Here is a 12,203-nt window from a genome sequence, read left to right as displayed (position 1 = left end):
ATCGCAGATCTCAAGCACGTTTTACAACAGATTCCATCGTGATTCATCTACGCTAGGTAATTACGGGCTGTCAATTTTGGTTTTCGACTTCTCGAACCTCTTGACACCGCTTCATCATGGCCATTTTCACCACAGTCAACGTAATCATTTCCCTCCTCGCCATCTACCTAACCCGAAGAATTCACTGTTACTTCACCACCGGTCGACGTTTGCGTGCATTCGCCGCCCAACACGGCTGTCTCTCTGCCAAAAGGCGCCAAACACCCTTCACCTTCGGTCTGTGTTTCTGGTACGCCCAGATCAAAGCTATCAAAGAGCACCGTTTGCTACCGCACATGCAATCCAGCTTCTCTGAGCTCGAATGCCATACACGGCACCACTACATCCTGGGAACCGACATCTACACCACAGGTGCGCTCCCTCTGTTCACTCAACTCAGCTCGAGCCTCTCACAGTCCTACAGAAGATCCAGAGAATGTCAAGGCCGTGCTCGCCACAGATTTCAGCAAGTGGAGTCTCGGCCGCGAACGCATCGATGAAATACGATCCTACCTCGGGATGGGCATTTTCGTCAACGAGGGAGCGGCGTGGAAGCACTCTCGCGAGATGCTGCGGCCGTGTTTCGAGCGCAGCGTTATCTCCGACACAGAATCTCTAGAGCGACACGTGCAGCGCCTGTTTGAGCTTGTGCCGAAAGATGGGAGCGCGGTGGACCTTCAGCCCCTATTGCATGATCTGAGTATGGACATGGCGACCGATCTACTGTTTGGACGGAGTACGAATGCACTCGATAAGGGACAGAACGCGAGCGAGGTGCAAGCCTTCTGCGATGCATTCGACTACGCATCCAACCCTTTTGAGCGAGAAGCATTCAAGAAGTGGGGCACAATCACGCTCTTCCTGCCCGATCGCTTTAACAAGGCGAAGAAGAAGCACGTCAAGATCATGCAAGGTAAGTTCTCATGCTTCCGTCATCAGGAATCCACACGGTGCTGACCACCTCCAGACTTCGTCGACCGTATCATCGACGCGCACATCGCCGGATCTAGAACAGAAGGAAAGCAACGATACAACTTCATTTCTGCCCTCCTCGAAGCGACTCCAAACCGTACAACAATCCGCTCCGAGCTGCTCAACATCCTGCTCGCCGGCCGCGATACCGTGGCCTCCCTCCTCAGCAACCTCATCTGGAACCTCCCGCGCCACCCCTCCGTTCTCGCCAGACTCCGGGTTGAGATCGAGCAAGCCGTGGGTAGTAATGCGCCGACCTACGAACAGCTCAAGGATATGAGATTCCTCAAGGCCGTCGTGAGCGAGAGCCAGAGACTGTATCCCGTCGTCCCCCTTAACTCGAGGGAGGCGTTGGAAGACACGTTGCTCCCGCGCGGGGGCGGCGCGCATGAGAGTCAGCCCGTGCTCGTGCCCAAGGGGAGCTATGTTGCGTGGCACATGTACAGCATGCAGCGCCGTTCCGACCTTTTCGGGGCTGACGCTGATGCGTTCCGCCCGGAGAGGTGGCTGGAGCCGGGGTTCAGGCCTGGCTGGGCGTTTGTCCCGTTTTCTGGTGGCCCCAGGGTGTGTATTGGGCAGAGCTTTGCGCTGACGGAGGCCATGTATGTTGTGGTGAGGTTGGTGCAGGGGTTTGATATCGAGAGGAGGGATTTCGACGCGTGGAGGGAGAAATTCAGCATCACCTGCACGGGGCTGAATGGCTGCAAGGTCGGATTGACACCTAGGACGTGAGCAGAAAACGGGAGCATGTTTGGGAGGTGGTTTGAGTTGCTACATAATGTACGCCATTCTACTCGTCTACGCTCATCTTCGCAACCCGCGCAGCCCGACGCAGACCGCTACCTGGCTGCACACGCCCCTTGAACATACCCTCCCTATCACTCTCAATCCCAATCCGCGCCTTCTCAAACGCAGCCTCGACCTTCTCCACGCCCTCACCCGCACCCCACATGCCCAGCGCGCGCTCAAATGCACCCGCCGCAAACAGATACTCGCCCAGACTCGTATGCACAACGCCCAGCGCATACCACGTCTGCGCCCTCTCCTGCTCTTCAAACCACCCCGGCTTATTCGGTGGGATGAGCTCCACAGGCAGACTCAGATACCACGGGTTCTCCGCGGGACTCGGGCTATCCGTGGCCAAGCTGAGGGCGCGGGAGATGCTCGTCTCGGCGAGCAGGAGATCGCGCGCGGCCGCCTTGCGCTGCAGCGCGGGCACAGCGTCGTCGGTGAGCCAGTCCTTGTGGCTGTCCAAACTCTTGTGCTGCAGCGACAGCGCGATGCCGAGACCCAGCTCGACGCGCCAGCGCAGCCGCTGGATGGCCTTGAACGTCTCTTCTGCATGGGCGGGGCCGTGGATTTCCTCGGCCGAGGTCAGGAAGCCGTACGTCAGCGCGACGACGACGGCTTGCGCGTACTCTGCGCTGAGGGCGTGGTCAGCGGCGCCGGCGGTGGTCGTGGCGCGCGCAGCGTCGCTGAGGTCGGCGAGCTCGGTTACAGTCTCGATCCAGTGCGAGGCGTCAAACGTCTTGGTTGTGATCGAGCTGCTGAGGCCGGACGTGTAGTGTGGGAGCGTGTGTGCGGGCGCGATGGTGACGGAGGAGAAGCCTTTCAGGACGCGGAAGGGCTCGAGGAGATCGCCCTGCAGGCGGGATGTGGGGAAGGAGTAGCTGTTCACGATGGCGAGGTGCAGGGTGCGTGTATTGCCCCAGGTTTTGGTTACCTCGCCGGCGGAGCGGAGGAAGTTGATCAGGCGGGGCAGGTACTGGGCGGGGAACATGATGGTCGCTCGCTTCTTCTCGCTGTTCTTCTCGATGAGATCGACGTCGAGCGCGTGGTGCGTGCTGGTCTCGAGCATCGAGACTGGCGGCGCGGCGAAGAGCAGCCCGGAGTCGATGAGCATCGTCTTTGCGTGACGAGCGTCCGAGGTGAAGAGGCTGAGGCGCACGAAGAGGTTCGAGGAGTAGAAGAAGTGCAGAGCCTCGGTGCCGATGAGCTTAGACACGTAGAACAGACCGGTCTCGACGGGGAAGGGCGATCTCGAAGCTTTGAACTGCAACATTCCGGTAGCGCTGTCGAGAGATTGGGTGTATGAGACGTTGGACAAGCCCGTGTTGACAAGCTCAGTGTCGAGTGCATACTTGTAGATTGTGTTCCGGATAGACGGCGGGAGAGAGGTCAGGCTGGCTCTCTGTTTAGGTTGATCTGTATCAGGTCGGGGGCTGGAAGATTTCGTGGAGAGTGGTATCCCGACGCCAGCTTCCATCGAGTCTCGTTTTGGCAATGCCGAAGCCATGGTAAAAGCTTCGAGTGACTGATCACAGTAAGCAATGGCTCTCCGTCAATACGAAGCGCTCGTACCGGCCTACCGGTGAAGCAGCTGATTACGAGGGACAATTGCCTGGACTTGGGATGTTGAGTCAAGGTCAATGGGTCAATTGAGCTGCGAGTCGTTTGAGCACGGAGCCGTCTGTATACAAACACATGTGAGCTTCCCTCTCGGGTTTTATAGCTTCCAACGCGGGGGATGCGCGTATGCTCTGCATGTGCGGGGTGAGCAGGGGTTGTGTGGGGAACGGGAACGCCGGATCCGCAACACCAACCGTGGAATCATGGAACTGTCTTGATCGAGTTACATTGGTGTACATTCGTGTCTACTGCGTGCGGAGAAAGTCTTGGTAGTCGTAAGTCCTCCAATCGGTCGTAACGGCATGTCCGCGGGGCGGATTTAGGTTCAGCCTCTTAGCCTCCTACTCGGCATGGGCTGTGAAGGCCTTTAGCTTCTTTGTTGCCGAAAACTCCATCTCTGTGCCCTGACCGATGAAATAAATGTAGCCTGCACTCAACTTGTGCTCCGTGTCTTCGGCCTTCAGCGTACCCTCGCCCTCAGTCACGATCATAACGCTGGGCCCTCTGATCGCGCGGATCTTGTCGCTCTCGCCGTCTTTCAAAGAAGTCACCAGCATATTGAACTCGCTCATGGGCGGTGCGTAGATCTGGGTCTTGCCGTTCGAGCTACCATCGAAGCTGCGAGGCTTCAGGATCGCCTCGCTCGTGTCGTGCGGGCTGAATGTCAGGCAGCCAACAAAGGTGTCGATGTTGCTGCGGTCAGCGCGGGGGCAGAAACCGGTATTGAGGACGTTGTCGGATCGCGCCATGCACTCGATGATGTCTCCAGAGAGGTACGCGTGGATGCCATCAGCGGGGATGTAGATGCTGTCGCCCTCGTCGAGCTGCAGGTAATTCATGGTGAGGAGCGCAACGAGGGTGCCGTTGTCCTCGATGTCGTACTGCTCTGACAGGCGCGGGATGAGCTCCGGAATGTACGTCTCGTTGCCGAACTTGTCCTTGGGCAAGTCCAGGAGAGCCTTGTTTGTGTTCTTCACATCGTCCTCTGATGCCTTGAGCAGGTTCTCGACGACCGTTTTCAGGGTCTGGTCATCGAACTCGGGCTTCTGGACCTTGGGGAGGAACTTGTTGAGAGGCTCGAGCCCAAAAAGCTTCTGGATCGTCTCAAGTGGCTTGAAGCCAACAAAGGCCTCGAATGGCCCGAGGGCGAGCGCAATCTCAGGCTTGTGGTTTGCGTCGGTGAACTGGTCGGGGTCCTTTGCGTGGAGCTTTGCGGCGAGGGCTTTGTTCTGGCCATGTTGTTAGCTCTGGACTGAAAGGGCTCATGCGTGAACGTACCGGGTGCAGCTGGAGAGGGAGCGCCTTTGCTATCGACAGGACCTTGGGGAGATATGGCAGCTTTGAGTGACCGAACTTTTTGATGACGTTTTGCCCAATGAGTTCGTCGGAGTACTTGTCAAGCACGCTCTGGAGGTCCACGTCGGTCTCGAGGACATATGAGGGTAGTGTTGGGTATGTGCCCATCCACCTGGTCTTGTCAGACACAGAAGCCGAGATTTCCGAGCTATAACTTACATCTCAGCATACGGCTTGTTCTCGTCAAGCTTGAAGCCACTCCCTGGGGTCTTCTCGCATAGTGTTGCTGCAATGGACTCGCGACCCAGTTTCCCCCACTGGTACTCATTCACACAACATCGAAGCTGGATGACCTTGTTGACCATTGTAACTTTTGCGTTCAAAATGGAAATGGGTATCAGAAACAGGTGTTGGGTATCGTGAATGTGGCAGAAGGCGTTGAACAACGGCGCTCATATAAGCTCTCCTCCTCGAGCGCATGGTGACAATACAGCGACGTCATAGCGGACCCCCATGCTATTTCTAAGCTGTGAGACTACCGCGCAATGAGTGACGTTGGAGTGAAGACTCTGAACGTTTGTGAGCCGCTATCCGCCGAGGGGCATCGAGTGGACCGTGAGGGTGTCCCGTCAGCCTGTGCCATGGACATTGAATTCCGCATCTTCGGTCTTGGCGACGTCAGATGAAATTTCCGAGGCTGGCGTACGACTTTGAGCGGCTGGATTACGCGCATATCGTTGCAAACTAAGTGCATAGCACAGATGCCGTTCGTCTAGGCGTTGCTGTCGCTGTTGGTAGGGGTTCGGCAGGGGGTGGCGGAGGACACCGTAGGTCTGAAGCCTTGTAGGCTGTTGAGCCCGTTAAACCCGCAGAGTGAAGCATGCCTGGAGCGCATGTCCGAGTAATGGTGGAATGGAAAAGTCGCAAGAGCGCAACCAAATATATCGTCAGCTCGCGAGTACCTCGCCCAACGGGCGCCAGCAGCACCCCGGACCCGAATCAATGCAAGGGTCTGCCAAGCCACAATTTGTCCTTCTCCCGCGACACAGACACATGTCAGGTAGACGGATCTCAGACAATTCATTGTCGCTGTTCTGTTGACGCCTCGAACCTCAGACATGGTCCTATAATCCAACTCGCGCTTCCACCCACCTCCAACTGCGACGCTCGTTTGCCCCCCCCAATCCACCAGGCCTCCTGGCCCCACACCTTCACCATGCACTTCGCCATGCCACCGCGCAAGACCTCGCGGCCGCCGCCATACGCCGCGCGCAACACCCAGACTGCCTCCATCATGCCGCCTGCGCTGCGAAATCTCCTGCGCAGCAAGCCCCGCGTCGCCGGCGCCGTGCTGGGCTTCCTCACATTGCTCTGGCTGCTGGGCATAATAGGCGGGCGCTCCAGCTCCGCGCCCCTGGCCAACATACCCAAGGTCGCGGTGGGAAGCGGTGCGCCGGTCGTCGTCGTCACGGTGCTGGATCCCAGCGCGAACCCGGCGTGGACGGCGAAGATCAAGGCGAACAGGGAGGAGTACGCGAAGAAGCATGGCATGTCGCCCCCCACGAAGAAGCCATGGAGACGCATGCAGGAGGCGTAAGAGCGTACTAACAGTATCAGGCTACCTCACCCACTTCCCCACGCCCTCGCAGTACCCCCTCAACAAAGCGCCCAGCACGTGGTCCCGCGTCCCCGCGCTCCGCCACGCCATGACGCTGCACCCCGGCTCGACGTTCTTCTGGTATCTCGACAGCACTGCGTTGATAACGGCCCCCGACGTGTCGCTCGAATCGCACCTGCTCAACCCAGCCGTGCTCGAGAAACACATGATCACCAACGCGCCCGTGGTTCCGCCAGACAGCGTGATCAAGACGTTCAGCAACCTGAAGGGCGAGCGGATCGATTTCGTCGTCACGCAGGACAAGGAGGGACTGAGCGATGCAAGCTTCGTGGTGCGCAACGGCGAGTGGGCCAAGTTCTTCCTGGACGCGTGGTTCGACCCCATCTACCGCAGCTACAACTTCCAGAAGGCCGAGGCGCACGCGCTCGAGCATATCGTGCAGTGAGTGCAGCGACAGCAGAGCCTCTTGCTCTGTATCCCGCGAGGTATTGAGACGGAGACTGACATTTCTAGGTGGCACGGCACTATCCTGGCCAAGCTCGCCATGGTCCCGCAATCGCTGCTCAACGCATACGTCTCGGGCCCCAGCGCCGACAAGGGCCAGTACAAGGAGGGCAACTTTGTGGCCAACTTTCCCGGCTGCGATAAGGAAGGGCGGAGCTGTGCGGAGGAACAGAAGCCGTTCTTCGAGGTGCTAGAGCGGAAGAAGCAGGAGTACGCCTAGACGCGCAGCATGCTCGGCGGCGAAGAGGACAAGAGAGGCTGTTGTGTGAAGTGAGGGAATACCGCTGATCTTGACGGACAGTTCGATTCGCCGATCAGCATCGCGGGAGTAGCTTGCTTGTGCGCATCTGACACGGGACATGGGGCGATTGCGCGGCCGAGGAAGTGGGCGGCATGGAGTACGGCGTTAGCCACCAAGCGGTGGCGTATGAAGCCATGTATACATACATACATTACAGTCCCATCTAATTTACACTCTACAGTCCACGCCCTCGCTATGCTACGAGAAACACCTGTAACGCCGTCACACAGCACACAGCACCCCATTCTCTCTCCCCGCAGCACCCCATTCTCTCTCCCCGCAACACTACTCCCCACCCCCAGGCTTCCGCTGCCGCTTAACGCTCCTCATGCTGCGGCGCGGGCGCGCAACCCTCTCGCGGCTGCTGACCTGCTTCGGCCCCATGACGACAGACGCGCACATGGGCCGCCGCACGCCGACGAACCGGCCCAGCGGCGAGAAGACCTCGATCTCGGGATATGCGTCCTGCCAGTCCGCCATGGCGTCGCCATGCTCCTGCGTCTGCGTCGGCGTCGGCGTTTGTGTCGGCGTCGGCGTCTGCGTCTGCGTCTGCATCTGCGTCGGCGTCGGCGCAAACGCGCGCGACAGCGCGTCCTCGACACCGCCGCCTGCCTGCTGCTCGGCGGCAGCAATGGCAGCGAATTTCCGGTCCTTGTATTCTTTTTCCTCGCGCATGCGCGCCTCGCGCGCATGCCGCGCGTGATTCGGATCCTTCTTGCGCATCCCCGGTGGCGACCAGCCCTGCGGGCGGCGCGTCTGGGCGCTGACCTCGAGCCAGCCGACGCCCTCGAGCAGGACGTCGATGCTCCAGACGCGGAAGGGGAGGTTTTCGGGTTTCATTTTGGCGGCGACGGGGCTGGTCAGCGGGCCGGCGAGTTTCTTGGTCGCGTCGAAGCAAAGTGCGAAGCGGCCGGCCGAGGCCATCTTGTCGCCTACGTTGGGGGCTAGGATGGGCGGCACCTGCAGCTGGCGGTCCGAGGTTTGTGTCTGGTACGCGGCTGCTTTCTCGGTGCGCGTGACGTGTGCGTGGAGGGGGACAAAGGCGTGGACCAGGAAGACGGTGTCTTGTGTGACCGGGGTGATGCGGAGCAGGCCGCCGCCGAGGATCAGGCTCTGGCCGGGCTTGAGCGACAGGCGCTCGGCGTTGAGGCGCGAGGTCATGACCAGGTCCTGGTGGTGGGCGGGCTGCACAAACGTCTCCAGGCCGGGCCACGTGCGCGCCAGACCGGGCAGGTCGACGAGCTCGCCGCGGTTCTTGCCAAACGGGATGCGGATGGGCGAGGCGGTTGTGCCGGGGAGGGAGGACGCGATGGGGAGGACGGGGTAGGGCGTGTACGGCTGCGGGGGAGGGAGGAGGGCGTCTGGGTCCTCTTCCTCGTCTTCCTCTTCCTCGGCGTCCCGCTCGAGGGCTCGGGGCGGCTGGTGGAGGTGCTGGCTTGGGCGCTTGTTGTAGCGTTCCGTCTCGGCGTCGTCGTCTGCGAGCTGCTTCTGCACGCGCGCGACGTCTTGGACCGACTGCGCGGCGCTCATCATGGCCTCGCGCTCGGCGGCGCTGCGGATCGTGCGCACGTCCTGGTAGTCTGCGCCGCGGCCCTTGGGGAAGACGGCCTCGAACAGATGAGACTTGCCCACGTTGACTTTGCCGACCATCCAGCCTGCGCCGCCGCGGTCCCAAATGTCCTCCTTCACTTCCTTTGTCCACCAGCCGCGCTTTGCGCTGACGAGCCGCACGTTCCCCAGACGGGCCTTGCTGTTGTCGCGGCCCAGCGCGTCGCGCAGCACCTCTGTGACGTAGGGCATGAGCGTGTCGACCTGCTCTTTCTTCGGCGCCAGCAGATCGGCCCGCGTGACGATGAAGCTGACTTCGGCGATGCGGTCGTTGGCCACCCACCCCTTGTGCTTGGCGCGCCGGTTCTGCGTGCGCAGTTTGGGGATGCGCAGCGAGGACTGGAGATTGGGGATGATGGAGAGCGGGAAGTCGGCGGCGTCGACGACGTGGTAGATGTGGTTGCGGCGGTGGGGCGACTCGGACAGCGTGGCCTGGATCGACTCGACGGTGGGGTGGTGGATTGGCGTGCCGACGCTGTGGTGGACCAGGTTGTGGCAGCGGTCGCAGACGGGCGTGTCTGGCGACGGCGCCTCGGCGACAGTGGGCGCGTCCGGCGCGTCCAGCACGCCCAGCTCTTCCAGAAGGGCGGGGTCGGCGTCCTTTAGCGCTCTCGAGTAGACGTCGTCTTCCTGCGTGGCTTGGACTCTGGCTTCCCGGACTCTGGCGGGGTCCCAGGCCAGGTACGCCCGCACCGCGCCCCTGTCGACGTTGTAGAAGCCCGCCTCGGCCTTGTCGTACAGCTGCGACGGCGCTCCACATCCAGGACACGCCCTGGGCAGCGACCTCTGCGCCGGCCGCGTGCTGTTCGGGGGCGCATTCGCATCGAGGGGCGCGCGCTCGATGGTCTCGGGGGAGTGGACGGGTGTCGGGGCCTCCTGTTGCGCTCGCCCGAATGTTGAGAAGCGCTGTGCAGGCCTTGCAGGGCGGCGAGGCGGCTGGCTGGCAGGTCTCAGCAGCGCTGGACAGAGGAACGTCGGGATCGCGGCCTGCCGCGCATCGTGGTTCAGCAGCGTCCTGGCCTGTCGCAGAGCAGGGCGCATGCTGCCGAGTGAGGGTCGTTGACGGCTGCCACTCTGCGGTGGTTGACCGCTGTCACTCTGCAGTGGTTGACGGCTGTCTCTCTGCAGTGGTTGACGGCTGTCACTCTGCAGTGGTTGACCGCTGTTACTCTGCAGTGGTTGACCGCTGGCACTTTATGGGTCGGGTCGACCACTGGCACTCTATGGGTCGGGCTGACCACTGGCACTCTATGGGTCGGGTTGACGGCTGGCACGTTGCTGTGGCTTGTCCTGCACCGCAACACGCCAACGCGACGCTGCACCCGCGCGTCCCAGAAAATTATCGCTGGCGTCGGACTTAACGCAAGGACATTGGAAGCTCGCTGAAGCTCTGGCCAATCGCCGCAAATCCTGTCCACGACCATGACGGCCAATTCTCCGACAGCCCTCCATTCCGCGACATCACCAAACCTACCTAGGTACCCCAGATTTGTGACTAATTAGCAAACAGCTTCGCACCGAGCCACATCGCGCCACACCGCGCCACATCGTGCTCCCTCTCCCTGCCTCTTCCTCCCACTGCCCTGTCCTCTTCCTCCCACTGCCCTGTCCTCTTCCACCCACTGCCCTGTCCTCTTCCACCACACACCCACACACGCCACACAGCCATGATGCTCAGCACATCCCGCACCGCTCTGCGCGCAGCAGCAAACAAGACCTTCACCGTCAAGGCCGGCGCTCGCGCTGCCTCGGCATGGTCGACCGTGCCGCAGGGACCGCCCGTGAGTCGACTGCGGCGTTGATGAAGCGCGGCGTGGCTAACACAATCGCAGGATGTATGTTCATCTTCCACGTGACCAGCAGACGCGCGAAGCTTACCATTGACCCCCAGGCCATTCTTGGCATCACAGAGGCGTTCAAGGCCGACACCAACCCCAAGAAGATCAACCTTGGTCAGTATCTGCCCGGCACACGATCCATCTACCGCGACTGACGCGCGCAGGTGTTGGTGCCTACCGCGACGACAAGGGCAAGCCCTACGTGCTGCCCTCTGTGAAGCAGGCCGAGAAGAAGGTGGTTGACGCAGCCCTTGACAAGGAATACGCCGGCATCACCGGTGTCCCCAAGTTCACCAAGGCCGCTCTCGAGCTCGCCTACGGGTCTGACTCGCAGCCTCTCGCCGAGGACCGCGTCGCCGTCACCCAGACCATCTCCGGCACCGGCGCCCTCCGCATCGGTGGCGCCTTCCTCGAGCGCCACTACCCTCACGCGAAGAGCATCTACATCCCCACCCCGTCGTGGGCAAACCACGCCGCCGTCTTCAAGGACTCTGGCCTCAAGGTCGAGAAGTACAGGTACTACAACAAGGACACCATCGGCCTCGACTTTGATGGCATGGTCGCCGACATCAAGGCCATGCCTAAGAACAGCATCGTCCTGCTCCACGCCTGCGCCCACAACCCCACCGGTGTTGACCCCACCGAGGAGCAGTGGCTGAAGATTGCCGACGCCGTCAAGGAGGGCGACCACTACCCCTTCTTCGACATGGCCTACCAGGGCTTTGCCTCTGGCGACACCAACAAGGACGCCTTTGCCCTCCGTCACTTCATCAAGGAGGGCCTCCGCCCCTGCCTGGCCCAGTCGTTCGCCAAGAACATGGGTCTCTACGGCGAGCGTGTTGGTGCCTTCTCCATTGTCTGCGAGTCGGCCGAGGAGAAGAAGCGCGTCGACTCGCAGGTCAAGATCCTCGTCCGCCCACTGTACTCGAACCCCCCCGTGCACGGTGCCCGCATCGCCTCGGAGATCTTGAACGACTCTTCCCTCAACCAGCAGTGGCTCGGTGAGGTCAAGGGCATGGCCGACCGCATCATCACCATGCGTGCCCTCCTCAAGGACAACCTCGAGAAGCTTGGCAGCAAGCATGACTGGAGCCACATTACGTCCCAGATTGGCATGTTTGCCTACACGGGTCTGACCGCTGAGCAGATGACCCAGCTCGCTGAGCAGGTTGGTAGCCCATGACATTTCACCCGCTCACGTTTACTGACAACAGCAGCACTCCGTCTATGCCACCAAGGACGGCCGCATCTCGGTTGCTGGCATCACCAGCGAGAACGTGGGGCGTCTTGCCGAGGCCATCTACAAGGTCAAGGGCTAAGCAGCTAGCTGATCTTTCTGCTTCACGGTTCGGATATTCGGCATAGCACGGCGTGAATGGTACATTGTACTATACAGCAACAGGCACTAGACTACATTGTGTAGTGCACGACCAAAACTTGTGTTCAACGTTACGACTTGCAATTGTCCATCAAGGCCCCCATGTCCAGCACTTTTTATTTCTCGATGCCGCGCTTGTCTTTTCTCGAAGCCGCGCTTGTCTTTTCTCGATGCCGTGCTTGTGTTTTCTCGATGCCGTGCTTGTATTCTCTCGATGCTGCGCTTGTATTCTCTCGATGC

General features: G+C 60.5%; 6 protein-coding genes across 6 annotated transcripts in view; 2 read left to right on the top strand and 4 right to left on the bottom strand.

The window, feature by feature from the left end:
• Window positions 1-116: 116 nt before the first annotated feature.
• On the top strand, window positions 117-1,743 carry M421DRAFT_8527 (cytochrome P450; the record flags this gene model as incomplete). Its single annotated transcript, XM_033597571.1, has 3 exons — window positions 117-411; window positions 464-952; window positions 1,007-1,743. 3 exons carry the CDS (start codon window positions 117-119, stop codon window positions 1,741-1,743), a joined length of 1,521 nt encoding a protein of 506 aa, XP_033444906.1.
• Window positions 1,744-1,772: 29 nt separating this feature from the next.
• M421DRAFT_273736 (uncharacterized protein) lies at window positions 1,773-3,561 on the bottom strand. The gene is made up of 2 exons (XM_033588824.1): window positions 3,381-3,561; window positions 1,773-3,325 (listed from the first exon to the last, which is right to left on the bottom strand). The coding sequence occupies exon 2, from the start codon at window positions 3,305-3,307 to the stop codon at window positions 1,802-1,804; it is 1,506 nt and encodes a 501-aa protein (XP_033444905.1). The 5' UTR covers window positions 3,308-3,325; window positions 3,381-3,561; the 3' UTR covers window positions 1,773-1,801.
• Window positions 3,558-5,284, bottom strand: M421DRAFT_273273 (mannose-6-phosphate isomerase). The gene is made up of 3 exons (XM_033588821.1): window positions 4,936-5,284; window positions 4,699-4,888; window positions 3,558-4,649 (listed from the first exon to the last, which is right to left on the bottom strand). The coding sequence occupies exons 1-3, from the start codon at window positions 5,079-5,081 to the stop codon at window positions 3,762-3,764; spliced, it is 1,224 nt and encodes a 407-aa protein (XP_033444904.1). The 5' UTR covers window positions 5,082-5,284; the 3' UTR covers window positions 3,558-3,761.
• Window positions 5,285-5,762: 478 nt separating this feature from the next.
• M421DRAFT_424536 (glycosyltransferase family 34 protein) lies at window positions 5,763-7,326 on the top strand. The gene is made up of 3 exons (XM_033593779.1): window positions 5,763-6,263; window positions 6,334-6,775; window positions 6,848-7,326. Exons 1-3 carry the CDS (start codon window positions 5,933-5,935, stop codon window positions 7,056-7,058), a joined length of 984 nt encoding a protein of 327 aa, XP_033444903.1. The 5' UTR covers window positions 5,763-5,932; the 3' UTR covers window positions 7,059-7,326.
• On the bottom strand, window positions 6,984-10,213 carry M421DRAFT_424535 (uncharacterized protein). The gene has a single exon (XM_033593778.1). It carries the CDS (start codon window positions 9,786-9,788, stop codon window positions 7,425-7,427), a length of 2,364 nt encoding a protein of 787 aa, XP_033444902.1. The 5' UTR covers window positions 9,789-10,213; the 3' UTR covers window positions 6,984-7,424.
• A 1,667-nt stretch (window positions 10,214-11,880) lies between these two features.
• The window catches only part of M421DRAFT_273317 (uncharacterized protein), a 697-nt gene continuing 374 nt past the window's right edge, over window positions 11,881-12,203 (bottom strand). Inside the window, exon 2 of the mRNA XM_033588822.1 lies at window positions 11,881-12,203. This exon is cut by the window's right edge and continues 10 nt beyond it. Within this exon, the coding sequence (XP_033444901.1) occupies window positions 11,991-12,203 (213 nt within the window). The 3' untranslated portion in view covers window positions 11,881-11,990.

This window comes from Didymella exigua, assembly GCF_010094145.1.
Source record: "Didymella exigua CBS 183.55 unplaced genomic scaffold M421scaffold_36, whole genome shotgun sequence".
NCBI classification, from domain to species: Eukaryota; Fungi; Ascomycota; class Dothideomycetes; order Pleosporales; family Didymellaceae; genus Didymella; species Didymella exigua.
This window is presented reverse-complemented; position numbering and strand designations above follow the sequence as displayed.